Source organism: Scomber japonicus, chromosome 22, assembly GCF_027409825.1.
Source record: "Scomber japonicus isolate fScoJap1 chromosome 22, fScoJap1.pri, whole genome shotgun sequence".
In the NCBI taxonomy this organism is placed as follows: domain Eukaryota; kingdom Metazoa; phylum Chordata; class Actinopteri; order Scombriformes; family Scombridae; genus Scomber; species Scomber japonicus.
The window spans coordinates 7,970,228-7,989,007 of record NC_070599.1 but is presented as its reverse complement, the minus strand read 5'-3'; the positions used below and the strand labels follow the sequence as shown (position 1 = coordinate 7,989,007).

The window sequence follows — 18,780 nt, the reverse complement described above, 5'->3', positions numbered from 1 at the left end:
TCTTAATTTGCTTTGTCTTTTATTTCACATCAGCTCAAGCAACTAATGAGAAATCTTCCTCATCTCAACAAGAAAGCAGTTTTATATCTGCTAATGTTGGTGAAAGTGTGACTTTACAATGTTTCTACAAAGATGACTCTGCAACAAGGGTTTACTGGTATAAGCAAACTCTTGGACAGATACCAAGGCTCATGTCCACCCTATATGTGTTTAATAGAAATGGCACTTTTCATGATGAATTTGGGCAAAATCCACGCTTCAAACTGGATACTGCAATTGGTAAAAATCACTTGATGATCTCAGATTTGCACTTCTCAGACTCAGCTACTTACTACTGTGCAAGAAGGGCTTCATTAATGTTCGAATTTGTAGGGGGCATGACTCTAAGTGTCAAGGGTTCAGGTTTAAACATCCGAGCTTTGGTGCATCAGTCGGCATCTGAGAGCATCCAGCCAGGAGGCTCTGTGACTCTGAACTGTACAGTACACACTGGGACCTGTGATGATGGAGAACACCAGGACCTTGAAATGCTTCGAAGCCACTCCTTCGTTGCCCGGGCGGTGTGTGTTTGGGATCATCGTCGTGCTGAAAGACCCAGCCACGTTTCATCTTCAATGCCCTTGCTACGGTGGCCCTGAAGGGCAAACGACACCAACAAAAAGGAAAACACAACGACATTAACAAAAACACAACGACAAAAAGGAAAACACAACGACATTAACAAAAACACAACGACAAAAAGAAAAACACAACGACATTAACAAAAACACAACGACATTAACAAAAACACAACGACATTAACAAAAACACAACGACAAAAAGGAAAACACAACGACATTAACAAAAACACAACGACATTAACAAAAACACAACGACAAAAAGGAAAACACAACGACATTAACAAAAACACAACGACAAAAAGGAAAACACAACGACATTAACAAAAACACAACGACAAAAAGGAAAACACAACGACAAAAAGGAAAACACAACGACAAAAAGGAAAACACAACGACAAGAAGAAAAACACAACGACATTAACTCCTAACGGAAAGGGTAGGTACCTGCTATGACAAGGATAATTGCTGATTGGACAAAAGCACGTCCGTCTTTTTAACAGGTGGGAAAGGCTGCTTTACGCCATACCAGGTAATCAATTTCATATTTGGTCATATTGCTTTCCTCGCTCCACTACCCACTATCCATTCAGTCTAAACTTCTTCATATCAACAAGTGATGTGATGAATGATTTTATAACTGAGTATGCCAATATGTGTGGATATCCTATATGCCACACGTTACTCCGCTCGACTCAAATTGTTTTATTTTACACACTGTTGCTCCAACATGATTTACAACACACGGACTGATGGACATAAACGTGTCTAAAACATCAAATGCGTGATTTTCCTAGACCATCTTTACCAGACGTGATCTTTGATCATCGTGAAATGTTTTTCAGAGGTGCAACAAGCTGGACCTGTAAGGTGTTAGAGTGTTATCATTGCAATAACAGTGGTCACAAGTTAATTTGGCCGTGGTGTGTTGACAGTCGTGGCTATGCAAACGTGATTTTTAATTCAACAGTAATTATATCACTTTATGACAAATACTTGTTGTATAGCTACGTGGCCTTATGGTAAATCATTAGGCTGGGAATTTTTTGCAGTTGGTTCAAATCCCGTGTCGGGTGACTTTTTATTTATTTATTTTTATTTGAACATGTATACAGAATATGGTGTCCAGTATTTCGGATCCCACAATTGTACTTCACAACATGAGGCATCATGCTTGGATTAAGCAGGTGGAGATCATCAGATATATATATATGGACGTGCATTCACTAAACTACCTGGTATGGCGTAAAGCAGCCTTTCCCACCTGTTAAAAAGACGGACGTGCTTTTGTCCAATCAGCAATTATCCTTGTCATAGCAGGTACCTACCCTTTCCGTTAGGAGTTAATGTCGTTGTGTTTTTGTTAATGTCGTTGTGTTTTTGTTAATGTCGTTGTGTTTTTGTTAATGTCGTTGTGTTTTTGTTAATGTCGTTGTGTTTTTGTTAATGTCGTTGTGTTTTTGTTAATGTCGTTGTGTTTTCCTTCTTGTCGTTGTGTTTTTGTTAATGTCGTTGTGTTTTTGTTAATGTCGTTGTGTTTTCCTTTTTGTCGTTGTGTTTTCTTTCTTGTCGTGTTTTCCTTTTTGTCGTTGTGTTTTTGTTAATGTCGTTGTGTTTTTGTTAATGTCGTTGTGTTTTTGTTAATGTCGTTGTGTTTTTGTTAATGTCGTTGTGTTTTTGTTAATGTCGTTGTGTTTTCCTTTTTGTCGTTGTGTTTTCCTTTTTGTCGTTGTGTTTTTGTTAATGTCGTTGTGTTTTTGTTAATGTCGTTGTGTTTTCCTTTTTGTTGGTGTCGTTTGCCCTTCAGGGCCACCGTACCTTGCTGATGGAAGGAGGTTTTCACTCAAAATCTCACGATACATGGCCCCATTCATTCTTTCCTTTACACGGATCAGTCGTCCTGGTCCCTTTGCAGAAAAACAGCCCCAAAGCATGATGTTTCCACCCCCATGCTTGTTCTTTGGATGCAACTCAGCATTCTTTCTCCTCCAAACACAACAAGTTGAGTTTTTACCAAAAAGTTCTATTTTGGTTTCATCTGACCATATGACATTCTCCCAATCCTTTTCTGGATCATCCAAATGCTCTCTAGCAAACTTCAGACAGGCCTGGACATGTACTGGCTTAAGCGAGGGGACACGTCTGGCACTGCAGGATTTGAGTCCCTGGTGGCGTAGTGTGTTACTGATGGTAGCCTTTGTTACTTTGGTCCCAGCTCTCTGCAGGTCATTCACTAGGTCCCCCCGTGTGGTTCTGAGATTTTTGCTCACCATTCTTGTGATCATTTTGACCCCACGGGGTGAGATCTTGCGTGGAGCCCCAGATCGAGGGAGATTATCAGTGGTCTTGTATGTGTTCCATTTTCTAATAATTGCTCCCACAGTTGATTTCTTCACACCAAGCTGCTTACCTATTGCAGATTCAGGCTGAGGCCAAGGAATTTACCAATTAATTCATTAAAAATCCTACAATGTGATTTCCTGGATTCTTGATCCTTGGATTCTTGGATGAAAATTACAGGCCTCTCTCATCTTTTTAAATGGGAGAACTTGCACAATTGGTGGCTGCCCCACTCTGCTTTATGTGCATTACTCTGACTCACCACACATCACTGCATTGACTGTATACTGGACTGCATCTGAGTGTACAGCAGCACTGTGACTGAACACATCCAGTTACACACTGATGGAGGACTGAAGCTGCTGCTGCTGTTGTGTTGTAGGTTTAAGAGTGAAAAACTTTTTATGAAATACAATGGTTATGAATTCTAAATTGTCTTTGGCACTTTTTTGACTATAAATGTATGTAGAGGAGAAAAACAGTTTGTGGTTTTCAGCAGGATATAAGCACGTTCACACTTTCAGAAGAGTATCCATTTAACCAAAACATCTTAAACACTCAAACAGCAGATCCTTGTCAAGCCAAATTTGTCTGATTATTTTGACACAGAAAGATGAAAAGCTGCAGTAACAAAGGAAAAAACCTGTCTCACTTTCTGTCCATATTCTGCTGACTGAACCAACTTTATTTTATTTCTACTGCCAGACCACTAAAATGGAGGTAAATGGAATTCAGAAACAATGTTCTGCTTATTCAGGACAAAACACAGTTAGATCATAATCTGTACCATCACGTGTTTCTAGTGTACTTCATCGGGTGATTTAGTAAATGTTCAAGCTTGTACTTTGTGTTCTGCTGCATGTCTGTACTACAGTGTCTGTACTAGATATTTAATTACTATTCAATTTCATTTTAATGCCAAGATGGTGAGCTGTTAGGTTTGTTTTTACATGTATATATCGTCATGTGAATACAGTCAAGAAACAAACTTCACGTTATAGATGGCAGTTAACATGTGGCCGTGTTTCCTTAGTAGAATATGTTGGCCAATCAAATGCAGTCTTGTCTCTGAAGAGTGAGGCAAAGATCAGTGCTCTTTTCATTTCACACATCAAGTTGAACATGATGACATCTCCAGTGTTTGCTCTTTATCTCACATGTCTGTTCGTGGGCAAATGGGGTGAGTTGTGTTTTTATGACTCCAAATTGTATCTTAAAGAGTGATTGTAATATTGTACTGATTACAATGAATTGTATTCCAACAAAACTTTTGCTTTATTTCTCATTTCGCTTCAGCTCAGACAACTGCTCTAAAACTCAACTCATCTGTTCATCAAGAGAGTGGTTTTATATCAGCTAATGTTGGTGGCAGTGTAACTTTACAATGTTACTGTGAAGATGATGATACAACAAGGCTTTACTGGTATAAGCAAACTGTCGGACAGAGACCAAGGCTCATCTCCACTGTCTACACATTTGACAAGAAGGGCATTTTTTATAATGAATTCGAGAACAATCCACGCTTCACACTGGACACTGAAAATGGTAAAAATCACTTGACAATCACAGATTTGCAGATTTCAGACTCGGCTACTTACTACTGTGCATGTGGTAATTCAATGATGTTAAAATTTGTGAAGGGAACTCCTCTCAATGTAAAGGGTTCAGGTTTAAACATCCAAGCTTTAGTGCATCAGTCGGCATCTAAAAGCATCCAGCCAGGAGGCTCTGTGACTCTGAACTGTACAGTACACACTGGGACCTGTGATGATGGAGAACACAGTGTTTACTGGTTCAAAAACTCTGAAGAATCTCATCCAGTACTCATTTACACACATGGAGGCAGGAATGATCGGTGTGAGAGGAACGCCAACACACAAACACACACCTGTGTCTACAACTTGCCGATGAAGAGTCTGAATCTTTCTCATGCTGGGACCTACTACTGTGCTGTCGCCTCATGTGGACAGATACTGTTTGGAAACGGGACCAAGCTGGATGTTGGTGGTAAGTAACTTTCTACCAGACATTTCATCTGATGATTACTCGCTAATTGGCATCAAAATAGAAATAAATCAGAGAGCTGTGTAATATCTCATTATATGTGACTCTCTACAGATGAGGTAGACTCTCTTGTCTTGGTGTATTTCTTGAGTGGAGCTTTGGCGTTCACCACCATCCTCAGTGTTTTACTGGCTTTCTCAATGTACAAGATGAAGAGAAACAGCTTTCAATCTACAGGTAACTGTTTATATCTAACAGTTTATGTTAACTGAACATGGCTTTGGAATAAAATTACTTTTTCTGTTTTCACAAACAGAGTCTGAAGCAACACTTTCTGCTCCCTCCACAACAAATGGCGAGGTAAAACTTATTTTAAACATTGGAATTAATACCTAAACCCAATTTTTGCATTGTCAGTTATTATTGAGGAGTTTTCTGGACATTAGTTTTATATTTGTTGAGATCCATACTATTATCAACTTTTACATATGTTAGCAGGGTCACCAAGGCACAGACAACATGCATTATGCTGCTTTAAGTGTGAAGCTGCCCAACAGATCAAGAAGAGTGAAGAACAACTCCAACAATGAATGTGTGTACTCCAGTGTAAAGTAGTAGCTTTACACTGGAGCTTTTCTGCTTTTTAAGTAAGATTCTTTTTTTCAAAGTATAATGTAGTTTCAGCGGTTGATTTTGAGGTGTACAAGAAAACAACAACATGTATTTAACATACTGAGACAATTTTAATACTTGAAAATATACTGAAAAAATGTCCTTTAGCTAGTGTATGTCTAAACTGATTAATTAATGCTACACAACTGACTCATGTCTTTGTCTTCCAACTGATTATTTCACATGTAATGGTTTAACAATATAAGTACTTTCATATACATTTCATGCAACCATGATCAAATAATAAATAAATTGATTATGGAACACTTTGTCCTTGTGATATTGTCTATGGGTGTGAATTCATTCCCATGTAGCATTAATTGCCGCTTCATCATGATCGGCGTGAACAGCAGCACTGTGACTGAACACATCCAGTTACACACTGATGGAGGACTGAAGCTGCTGCTGCTGCTGTTTTGCTTTCACAGTGATGTCAAATCAGGTTTAAGAGGGGAAAGGCTTTTGGGAAATACAGTGGTTATACATTTTTGCAACAGTTAAATTAATATGTTTTATTTTTTTTTTTTCCATCCGGGGAGGGGAGGGGGGGGGGCAGTTCAGCCAAAGAGGGCAAATGGGCACAAGTATGGGCAACAATAGCCCATACTTGTGCACGTCCTTGGTGTCAAAGTGAAATCCACATGACTGGTATCAGAATCGCTCAGACCATCACACTGCCTCCACCTGCTTGCCTTCTTCCCATAGTGCATCCTGCTGCCATCTCTTCTTCAGGTAAATGTTGCACTCAATCCCACCATCAAAATGATGTTCAAGAAAATATGATTTATCAAACCAGGCCTCCTTCTTCCATTGCTCCATGGTTCAGTTCTGATGCACACATGCCCATTGTAGTTGCTTTCAGCAGTGGACAGATGTCAGCATAGGAACACTGACTGTGTGTCTATGCAGCCCTGTACACAGCAAGCTGTTATGCACTGTGTGTTCTGACACCAGTCTATCACAGTCAGTATTAACTTCTTCAGCAATCTGTGTGACAGTTGGATTGGACCATATGGGCTAACCTTTGCTTCCCATGTGTATCAGTGAGCACTGGGTGCCAATGATCCTGTTGTCAGTTCACCAGTTCTCCTTTCTTGGACTGCTTTTAGTAGGAACTGACCACTGCATGCCGAGAAGACCCCACAATACCTGCCATTTTGGGGATACCTTGACCCATAAGTTGTTCACTTAACCTGTCAGTGGTTTTAATGTTTTGGTGAAATCAGTGTATGTCAAAAGAAACACATCTTGTAGTTTGAACAGGATATAAATGTGTTTGCAATCTCAGAAGAGTAGTCCAAACCCATTCAACACTCAAAACAGCAGGTCCTTATCAAGCGAATTATTATTTTGACTTTGAAAGATGAAAAGCTGCAGTTACAAAAGAAAAAACCTGTCTAACTTTATGTCCACATTCTGCTGATTGAACTGACTTTATTTGACTTCTGCTGCCAGTCCACTAAAATGGAGATACATGTAAATTATGATTCTCAAAGCATCAAACAAACACATTAGAAAAACAGAGACATCTCTGTTCAGAAACAGTGCTGTCCACAGTTAGATCATTTAAAAGAAAGCATGTGGCTATTTGTATGTGGGTTGTATAAGAAACGATATACTCTAAAAATCTTCCTCATTGAGTTACAATCACATCTAGCTACTGAGTGCTGTGTTTCTAGTGTACAGCAGGTATTTAACAAATCTGTCCACTGTGTTCTCCTACATGTTTGTACTGGATATTATATTTTAAGTGACTTTACATTTAATGCTGACATGGATAACTGTTACACATTTGTGTCATCATATGAATATAGTCAAGAAGCGCACTTGACATTTTAGGTCACATGTGGTAATGTTTCTTAAGTAGGACATGCGGTATGACTTCAGATTGGCCAATGGAATGCATTCTTGTCTCAGAAGAGTGAAGAAAAGATCAGTGCTCTTTGCATTTCAGTCAGCAAGTTGAACATGATGACATCTACAATGTTTGCTCTCTATCTCACATGTCTGTTTTTGGGTGAAACAGGTGAGTTTTTTTTTCTTTTACTTAAACTTCTGTCTTCATGGTCTCTTCTCATACAAATTATTGTAATATCTTGAATGTACTAATTACAAATCATATCACTAACTTACTAATAATACATTTGCTTCATTTCTCATTTCAGCTCAGACTGCTCTGAATCTCACATCTACTGTTCCTCAAGACAGTGATTTTATATCAGCTAATGTTGGCGACAGTGTAACGTTGCAATGTTCCGATAAAGGTGATGTAGCGGCAAGGCTTTACTGGTATAAGCAAACTCTGGGACAGAAACCAAGGCTCATCTCCACATTCTATACATTTGACATGAATGGCACTTTCTATGATGAATTCAAGAATAATCCACGCTTCACACTGGACACCGAACAGGGTACAAATCACTTGATGATCACAGATTTACACATTTCAGACTCAGCTACATATTACTGCATTTGTTGCTTTTTATACACGTTTGAATTTTCAAAGAACATCATTGTCAGTGTAAAGAGTTCAGGTTTGAACATCCAAGCTTTGGTGCATCAGTCGGCATCTGAGAGCATCCAGCCAGGAGGCTCTGTGACTCTGAACTGTACAGTACACACTGGGACCTGTGATGATGGAGAACACAGTGTTTACTGGTTCAAAAACTCTGAAGAATCTCATCCAGGACTCATTTACACACATGGAGGCAGGAATGATCAGTGTGAGAGGAACACCAACACACAAACACACACCTGTGTCTACAACTTGCCGATGAAGAGTCTGAATCTTTCTCATGCTGGGACCTACTACTGTGCTGTCGCCTCATGTGGACAGATACTGTTTGGAGACGGGACCAAGCTGGAAGTTGGCAGTAAGTAACTTTCTAGCATAAATTGTTTCATCTGATAAAGACATGACTACTCTCTAATTTAACTTAACATCAAAATAGAGATAAATCAGAGAGTTGTGTAATATCTCATTATATGTGACTCTCTACAGATGAGGTAGACTCTCCTGTCTTGTTCTATTTTGTGAGTGGAGCTTTGGCTTTCACCACCATCCTCAGTGTTTTACTGGCTTTCTCAATGTACAAGATGAAGAGAAACAGCTTGCAATCTACAGGTAAATATTTATATCTGCTTGCATTCATTACCCTTGCATTCAATTGAACATGGCATTGGAATAAAAAAAAAATTGTGTTTCACAACCAGGATCTCAAGCAAGAAATTCAGCTCCCTTCACAGTCAATGCAAAGGTAAAAAATTAAATGTATTAATTACTTGTTTAATTTCTGCTGATGTAATTTTTTAACATCCAGTGCAACATTGAACTGTTTTTGGACAGTGTTTTTGTGTCAATATCATTCATAATGTACTGATATATACTTTGTTACCAGGGTTACAAAGATGGAGACAAGCTGTATTATGCTGCTGTAAGTGTAAACCTGACCAACAGACGAAGACAGAAGGACCAAACCTGGAGTGAATGTGTGTACTACAGCGTAAAGTAGTAGAACTGTTTCTTTTGTGTAGTGTCTCTTTGGAGGTGTGACATAGATTTACTTTTAGGTTTGAAAAAAAAGTTTTAACAGCTTCTTTCATTTCTTGCTGTACTTTTGTATTTTTTTAGGATACTATTTTTTGTGTGTGTGATCTGAAGCAGAATATCTGTACCACAACATTTTATAACATTTTTTAACATTCAAATAAACTATATCTCAAGCTATTTTTATTAATACTGTGTGAATATAATGATTGTTGTGTCTTTACCAGTAAATGGTTTGATCTATAGTGCAGAATGTATTTGTGTTTTTTTAGGATCAAGATTGTATTAGACTTTTTTCTTTTATCTGCATTGATTTTATTCATTTGGCATGTATGTGTTTTTGTATTGTGTGAACATTTTTTTGTAAATAATCAAATAAACATTTAAATTGTGAAGACTGTGAGCATGAGATGATGTTTGCATGTATTAAATCCAGATACAGAGTCAGTTGTTCTAGGACTACAAAGTAAAGTGGAACAAGAAGGTTTTTTCTAATGATCTGAAGCTCTGTTAGTTGTCAGTGTAACTGTTTGGGTTAAATTAATATTGGAAAGAGTGTGTGTGTGCGCACCTGCCTCCCAGTGGTGTAACTCATGCATATGTGTGTGTCATATCACAGCAGAAACAAACAAATATGGTAAGAGTTAAGATACAATTGTCCTGATGCTAATTGTCTTGCACACAGTAATATGTGATGTTAGAATTACATATCACATACTACATACATACAGACTGTCACCCGTACACACACAATACCTATACCACATAAACACACTGCTATCAACCAACACATTTCACACTGCCCATCTTTAACCATCATAAAGTGCACATATGTTCAGTAAAAACTGAACTTAAAAGCACTATCAAAACAAATTAATAATAAACAAACTGCCAGTCTCACATTTGGTTCCATAGTTCATCTTGATCATAAATCTGTTGTTGTTGCATTTCTGCCTCCAGCAGTGTAAAGTCACAGCAGGTAGCACAGCATGAAGGACAGTAGCATGAAGTCAGTGAGTGATCTTTTTTTTTTTTACAAATACTTATAAATATAGATATATTTTTGTAATGTTGAGCAGAATCACATCTTAAGTTCACGTTAGATAATGAGTCATATCCGCCACAGTCTTTTTACGGCTCCAGCTACGGGTGTTTCAGTGTTTCCTGTGGTTGTAATGTAGGCGCTTTTGACCTTCATCACTGTCTTTGAATTCATTTCCACAAAACTAACTGCAAAACTTCTTACACTACAAGCACAGCATGTTTGTCACTACTAGGGGGAGACACATGTCTTTGTCTTTCCTGACCATTTCTGGGTTGAAACAAGTCTAAACACATTTTTATTGTTATCAGTGAAATCCTGATGCACTGGATCTCCTCACTATGCAGACTGCATAATGTCTGAATCAACATTATGATCTTATTTAGAATAATCACGCAGCCCTTGATGATCAAAGCTTCATACCTTGTATGTATATTGTAGAAAAACATCTCTTCAAAACAACACAGAGTGCAATGTTGTTTCTCCACATTACAGCTTTAAAGAAATTATCAATTCTAGATTAAAAATGGTTTCCTGTTCATTACCAAATGTTAATATGTATACTGAACATGAAGAGATTCCACTGTGTCTTGTTACTGGTGTATTTATGTTGGATATTGTGGTTGTTTATTTTTCAGTGATATTAAATCTAACGCAAAGATATGAAGCATGTTCTTCATGTTCAGTATGTTATTCATACTGTAAATCTCTCCCCACTGTTAATCTTCTTAAAAAAACAAAGGACCAAAAAAAAAACCAGCGATGGTAATGAACATGTGAGCATGTTTCCTATACAGTGTCACTTCAAGTTGGCCAATCAAAAGCAGTCTTGTCTATGAGCAGTGGAGAACAGTAAATGATCTTTTCACTTCACACGGCAAGTTGAACACGATGACATCTCCAGTGTTTGTTCTCTATCTCACATGTCTGTTTGTGGGGAGAATGGGTGAGTCGCTTTTGAAATATTCACTGATTAAACTGAATAATATCACATTCAATTAATTAACTTGGTCTCTTATTTCACTTCAGCTCAGCTGACTGATCTGAAATCGTCCTCATCTGTTCATCGTGACAGTGGTTTTATATCAGCTAATGTTGGTGAAGAGATAACTTTGCAATGTTTATATCAAGGTAATGTTGCTGCAAGACTTTACTGGTATAAGCAAACTCTGGGACAGAAAATGAAGCTCATTTCTACTTTCTATAAATATGAATTAAAAAGCACTATGGATGATGAATTCAAGAACATTTCACGTTTCACACTGGATACTACAAATGGTCAAAATCACTTGAAGATCACAGATTTGAACATTTCAGACTCAGCTACTTACTACTGTATTAGTTGCTCTTTAAGTGTGTTCCACGTTTTGGTGGGCACTACTCTCAATGTAAAGGGCTCAGCTTTGGTGCATCAGTCGGCATCTGAGAGCATCCAGCCAGGAGGCTCTGTGACTCTGAACTGTACAGTACACACTGGGACCTGTGATGATGGAGAACACAGTGTTTACTGGTTCAAAAACTCTGAAGAATCTCACTCTCAAGGACTCATTTACACACATGGAGGCAGGAATGATCAGTGTATGAGGAACACCAACACACAAACACACACCTGTGTCTACAACTTGCCGATGAAGAGTCTGAATCTTTCTCATGCTGGGACCTACTACTGTGCTGTCGCCTCATGTGGACAGATACTGTTTGGAGACGGGACCAAGCTGGATGTTGGTGGTAAGTAACATTTTAGGAGATGTTGTCTCATCAGATATAGTGTTACTCTCTCATCAAGCTTTGGATAAAACTGAAAAAATGCTCAAAGTTAATTTTCTGATTTCTGACTCTCTACAGATGAGGTAGACTCTCTTATCTTGGTGTATTTCTTGAGTGGAGCTTTGGCGTTCACCACCATCCTCAGTGTTTTACTGGCTTTCTCAATGTACAAGATGAAGAGAAACAGCTGCCAGTCAGGTACAGACAATTGATACCACCCTATGACAGCTTGTATTCATGGAATTTTGTCTTTTGAATAAAAGATTATTCTCTGTTTCATGATCAGAACCTCAACATGGATTTGCAGCTCCGTCCACAGCACATGCAGAGGTGAATGCAGGTTTAATTTACTGTTGCATTGCCTTTTAAACACATTTGCATAGCACAATAATTATTTGTGTTGTGGACATTGTTTGAATCACACTGTAAATCAATTTTCTATATTTTATTTGCAGGGTCACCAAGACACAGACAACCTTCACTATGCTGCTTTCAATGCCAGTGTGGCCAACAGATCAAGAAAAGCAAGGAACAATACCAATAGTGAATGTGTGTACTCCAGTGTAAAGATGTAGAACTTGGTAAGATGACACTTTATTAGAATCTATTTCATCATGTACTTCAGTCTTACATATAGGTCTTGAGATCAATATGTGCCTCATGATTCATTCAAAAGTTGTGAACTCTGTGCTTTGGTTGGGTTTAGTAATTGGAACATTCAGGACCATCTGTTCGTTGTTGCTTGTCATTGTGCTTTAATATACAGGATGTCTCTGCTCATATAGTTTTCTTTAAAAAATATATATCTTTAAAACTATATTTAGATTTCTTTAAGCTGAAGCTATTTTATGAGGATCATGATGGAAAATGTGGTATTTGTTTATTTTGAATGTGTTTTAACCTGATATGTGTGTTGTGTATTTCCATGAATAATTTGTCAGTAATGATGAAATAAATGTAATTATGGAATACCTTGACCTTGAGACAATGTTCATGTTTAAAACATTAGATTACTTAAGGCAGTTGTAAGATAACAGAGGTGTGCGTGTGAGGGTTAAATATATAGTGTATGTGTATAAAATACACTTTCAATTTGCCCTGAATTAATGTATGTATTAAATGTGAACTATAGTTGATATGAGGCCTCCTTATCTATTTACTCGTGTTGACATGAACTGGCATGAATGTCTTCCCAGGCCAGTGTATTCTGCACTTCGGTCACTCATTACTGCACATATTATTCTTCATCATTGTGATCTCTGTTTCTCCGTTTAACCCTTTATAGGTCACACCAAGAAAGTGCTATTTTAAAAAAAACATTTTTTTTTGCTTTCCCTACCTCTTTGAGGCCATGACAACATACAACATGATTTTTTTTGTCATTGACCCCTCATTTTTTTTTTTTTACAAACCTCTACAGACCTCATTCAGAACTAATTTGCTCAAAACTTTTTTTAAAACATGTTAGAGACTCATTCTGTTCTGGTACAATATGAAAAAATGAAACCCAACTTCGAAAATGGCTCCAGCAAGATCTCTTATGTCTGCAGTGATTTGTGTTATTCTTCGTTTATACACTAGCACAACCTATAGCAACCATAATGCAGTCAGATGGTCTTTTTGTGCATTACATACCTCATACAAGTGCTAAAGATTGCCCAAAAAGTTTGGGTTAATTAGATTTTGTTTTTGACCAGATATCATGACACAAAGTGACCTCGACCAAACTGTTGAGCAGACCTACAAAGGGTTAATGTCTTGTTTGTTTTTAATTCTCTATTTTTGTCCCTTGTTATTGCTGCAATAACATAGAAACATTAGCACAGGGCCTCTACGGTAAACTGTGCATCTCATCTCAATTTATTATATTTTAATACTCTTTTTCAGAGGAGTCACCTTTTTTAATTGTACCAATACTTTTTTTTTTACCCACTGCATTCTAACTTGTGTCATACCTTGGCCATGTAGACAGCAGCACATTGTATAAAAGTCATTTGCGTGACACATCTGTCCAACTTGCCTCTATATTTGGCACACACATACATTGACTAGATTTTTTCTAGATTTTTTTTTCATTTGATAGTTGTTTTCTTCTACCTTCTATTTTTTTTTATGGTTAAGCACCACAACAAAGAACATTTCTTGAATGTGCAAACCTAACTGGTAGTAAGATTCTTTCTGATTCCAAGTCATAAAAAGCAGTAATGTGCTTAAGATGAAAATTTGCATTAGCATTATCACAGTTAACAATAGACTGTAAGTGCTCTGTGCTAACCAAGCTGGCATTTGGGTCAGCTCCACCCACTTGTCCAAATATGGTCACTTCTGGTTAAAAAAAATCCATGATGGTGATAGTCAAAACGCAAACTAGAGGTTTCAAAACAAGAGTTCACAAACTAATCAGTGACATCACCGTGGCTAATTCCATTATTTTCTTTACAATCTATGGTAAAAAACAGATCTAAACCATAGTGTTTTTTGATCATAAAACATGATTTTTTATTATAATTTGTAACTGTTTTCGGAAGCACAGATACATAATGTGGACCTGCAGATTCCTGTAGATATGTAGTGCCAGATTAGAAAATGCAACCTTGCAAGGGCGTAAAATTGCGTATGGACACTATGGACGTGTCCATACCAATATTTGGATACGTTTAAAATGTCCATACCAATTTTGAATGGGTAATTGCACGGCATTCGGTAAATAAATGGTTAATTTTACCCTCATGCGTACCTTCTATCAAAGACGGCGTGTCATTGGTGGGGACAGCCTTGCTATCTGTGATTGGCTCATCTTCCTTCACTAGTTATCGTTGCTAGGTTGGTAGCTAAGCGCGCGGTGACAGCAGGTTAACAGCTGAGAGAATAACAGAAATATTAGAGATAACGGAATAACAGCTGACAAGGGACGGTCTACTTTCGGTCTACTACTGTCTACTGTCTACTGGTCTACGACGAGTCATCATGTCTGCCTCAGGCAGGAAAAGGAAACTGACGGACATCAGAGGCTATTTCACAAAATCAACAGTAAGTTTATCACAGAACAGTCTTGTAAAAACGTGTTCGGTCACGTCCCCCTTCAGTGAAATGTCGCTTCACACACTGTGGAGGCGGACGTCCGAGCAGCTAAAATGACATCTAACTTTTGTTTAATTTATGCTGTCTATAAGTGGCTGTAAATGATGTGGCTTCCACGGATTGATGTAGAAATGCACAACGAACTGATTGTACTCGTTTAGACCTCATTACTCTGATCTGATCAGTCTTGTTTTTGACGTTTATGAAGAAATCCTGTATTCGGTATTAATGCTACAAAAGTATTGATAGGGTACCAAAAGACAAAAAAATATATATCTTTCATTATCATACATTGTGTTTTACAGCCACAACACAACAGCTCTGCAGGTCAGCCACACCACAACAGCTCTACAAACCAATCTCCACCAGCCAGACAGGTATACTGTATTTCATGTGGCTTTCAAATGTGTCATTGACAGCTTAAATGTACTGTTATAATCACGTAATGTTGAAGGCCAATTCAGACATTGTGCTATCTGAATAGGATGCACCAACAGCAGACGTAAACTGTGTTATTATTATTTGTAGTATTATTATTAATTGGGTACCAAAGACAAAAAAAAAAAAAAATCTTTCATTATCATACATTGTGTTTTACAGCCACACCACAACAGCTCTGCAAACCAATCTCTACCGGCCAGACAGGTATAGGCCTACTGTATTTCATGTGGCTTTCAAATGTTGACAGCTTAAATGTACTGTTATTGTATAATGTATCGTACAATTCAAGGCCATTTTGGACATTGTGTTATTTGAATAGGATGCTCCAACAGCAAGTGTGCCGGGTTGTAGTTCAGATAGAGGACAGTTGGAGTCTCAGATGGAGTCTCAGGTTCAGTCTCAGGTGAGCCATTAGTATAAGATATATACTACAATGTAAGCTTAGGTTACTTTTCATATTTTTAAACAAGGCCATTTTTTAATTGAGTGTGGTCTTTTTTTCTAAGGAAAGTGTTCCAGATAGCATCAGAGAGAGTAGTGTGGGAGACAGCGGTGAAGGTGACAGCAGGGAAGGAGACAGCAGTGAAGAGCAGAGTAGTGCAGGGTACAGCCTGGATATTCAGTCCAAGCCTAATCAGCCTCACCCTGAATGCATTCCTGTTCAGAAACTTCCTGAGAAAGTCCTCCGTTTCCAGGAACAATGGTACAAGCGTTATCCATGGCTTCATTATAGCCCCACAGTAAAGGGAATTTTGTGTTTTCATTGTGTAAAAACATACACCATAAACAAGAGCATGCTGTCCAAAAAGGCAGACCCAGCCTTCTCCTCAAAAGGTTTCACCAATTGGAAAAATGCCCTCCTTAGGTTTCAGTGTCATCAAAGTAGCAAAGCTCACCACCATGCAGTCACAGTCTGTAGCCAAGAAGGAACCCCAGTTGATGCACAACTGTCGACTGCATTAGCAAGACAGCAAGAAAACAACCGACATTGCCTTGAAAGCACTGTAGGCACTATTCAGTTCCTTGCGAGACAGGGCTTGGCATTACGCGGGCACAGTGATGATGAAGGTAATTTTTACCAACTTTTGAAACATAAAGCCAAAGAAGATGCTCGCCTCACTGACTGGCTCTCCCGGTCTTTCGATTATACATCTCCCCTCGTATAAAATGAAATTCTGAAATTGGTAGGCAATAGTATAGTCAGACACATTGCAAAATCCATACAGGCTTTACCTATACTACAATATTCAATTATAATTGACGGCACACAAGACATCTCTGGTGTAGAGCAGGAGTGTATTTGTATTAGATATGTTGACCACGATCTGGTGCCACATGAAGTTTTCATAGGGTTGTATGAGCTTTCGGGGACTACAGGGGAGGCAATCGCACGGGTAGCCAAGGATGTGCTGTTAAGGCTAAACATCCCTGTTACTGGATTAAGGGGCCAAACTTATGATGGGGCAGCCAACATGGCAGGTGTTCACTCTGGCATGCAAGCCGAGATAAAGAAACAGCAGCCCTTGGCCCTGTTCTTGCATTGCGGAGCCCATTGCCTCAACCTTATTACACAGGCAGCATGCCAGTCCAGCCCTTTAATCAGGGATGCGCTGCAGTGGGTGCATGACCTGGGGACCTTGAGCAAGATATCAGGGAAATTCAAAGCTACCTTCTCTGCAGCAGTAGCAGCCTCGGAGGGACCTTCTGCCTCACTCAGACCTCTCTGTCCAACTAGATGGACAGTGAGGGGGCCTGCTGTTAGAGCGGTACTTTAACAATATGATTGTGTCCTGAGCAGTTTAGAGGAGATGGGGGCCAACAATGCTAAAGCAAATGGGCTGAGAGACAGATTTGAGAAGGGGAAAACAGTCCTTGGCCTTAATTTAGCGCTTGAGGTGATTGAAAGACTTGAGGCTTTGAACAAGTCTCTCCAGAAGCGGACTGAGACAGTTGCTGGCATGATGAGTGCAATTGGTTGTGTCAGAGATTCTCTAAGGGCCAATAGGAGTGAGGCGAAATTCAGGGAGATCTTTGACAAAACAGAGGAGATGATTGATTCCCTGGGGATTGAACCCATTCAAGTACCCCACCAAAGGGCCCCCCCAAAGCGTTATACTGGGGCAGCAAGCCAGCACATTGCGACAGCAGAGGAGTGGTACAGGGCAGAATATTACAAACTAATGGACTCTGTAGACACCCAGTTTGAAGCGAGATTCAGCCAGCGTGATTTGAAAGTCTTACAGGAACTTGAGAATGTCCTTCTCACTGGAGCAGTGAGTTCAGTGACAAATGACTACCCAGAGCTTGACAGCATTACTCTAAAAGTACAGCTGTCTATGTTTCAATCCAAATACAAAGTACAGTCCATTTCAGATGCAGCTGATCTGTTCAGAAGCATTACTGTTGAGGTCAGGGGCTTGTTTGATCAGGTGGAAACCCTTTTGAGGCTTTTATTGGTTATGCCTGTGTCGTCAACAGAGGCTGAGCGAAGTTTTAGTGCTCTGAGGAGGTTGAAAACATGGCTCAGGACAACAATGACGCAGGCACGGTTGAACCATGCTGCTGTCTGCCATATCCACCAGGACAGGTTGGCTAGTATTAACATAAAAGAAATATGCCAGCAGTTTATCTGTGTCAATGACCGGCGGCGCCATGCATTTGGCTCCTTCATGCAAGATTTGGGTAGTAAATAGCTCAGGTCAGGCTCAAGTAGGCTTAAGCTACAAACTCAATCAAGTAGACTTCTTTGTAGGATTTCACGTTCTTACTATGTTTGAATGGCCGTTTGCCTTTTTTTCTTTGTTTGTGAATGGTTAACATAAACAGTATTTAACGTAAATTTATTTTTACAATTGAATTCTACATGTATGTCTCACTGTGAATAACCTAAACAAGAATTAATAAAAAATGTGCTGGACCTTAATATCTTGACTACTGGTGTATTATTTTTGTGGGAACTGTACAGAGCTAATGAATGTTCATTGGTAACTCTAAGTAGCCCTCCTTCTACATTTCCACTTTTATTATTCACACTTTTCATACTTATCTATGCAGTGTGCACTTAAAACTTCATCAGTTAATTAATACAAAATGCCCAAAGACTGCAGCACCCAAACTCATATTACCTGCTTTACTTACAGATCCTGAAATTTCAGAAACAAATGTAATAACAAAACATCTTACACATGCCTTGGCATGTGATAATGGTAAAGTCTCCTGACACTTTAATGATTTGCTTACCAAAAAAACCCAATTCTCAATCTTGCCAA

General features: G+C 38.7%; 3 protein-coding genes across 3 annotated transcripts; all 3 read left to right on the top strand.

Moving 5' to 3' along the window:
* The first annotated feature begins 4,079 nt into the window (after nucleotides 1-4,079).
* On the top strand, nucleotides 4,080-5,576 carry LOC128383790 (uncharacterized). The gene is made up of 5 exons (XM_053343375.1): nucleotides 4,080-4,137; nucleotides 4,254-4,964; nucleotides 5,076-5,198; nucleotides 5,278-5,321; nucleotides 5,460-5,576. The coding sequence occupies exons 1-5, from the start codon at nucleotides 4,080-4,082 to the stop codon at nucleotides 5,574-5,576; spliced, it is 1,053 nt and encodes a 350-aa protein (XP_053199350.1).
* A 2,025-nt stretch (nucleotides 5,577-7,601) lies between these two features.
* On the top strand, nucleotides 7,602-9,145 carry LOC128383846 (uncharacterized). The gene is made up of 5 exons (XM_053343435.1): nucleotides 7,602-7,659; nucleotides 7,799-8,506; nucleotides 8,635-8,757; nucleotides 8,847-8,890; nucleotides 9,032-9,145. The coding sequence occupies exons 1-5, from the start codon at nucleotides 7,602-7,604 to the stop codon at nucleotides 9,143-9,145; spliced, it is 1,047 nt and encodes a 348-aa protein (XP_053199410.1).
* A 1,968-nt stretch (nucleotides 9,146-11,113) lies between these two features.
* Nucleotides 11,114-12,779, top strand: LOC128383902 (uncharacterized). Its single transcript, XM_053343487.1, has 5 exons — nucleotides 11,114-11,168; nucleotides 11,252-11,950; nucleotides 12,068-12,187; nucleotides 12,276-12,319; nucleotides 12,445-12,779. The coding sequence occupies exons 1-5, from the start codon at nucleotides 11,114-11,116 to the stop codon at nucleotides 12,562-12,564; spliced, it is 1,038 nt and encodes a 345-aa protein (XP_053199462.1). The 3' UTR covers nucleotides 12,565-12,779.
* The last annotated feature ends 6,001 nt before the right edge of the window (nucleotides 12,780-18,780 follow it).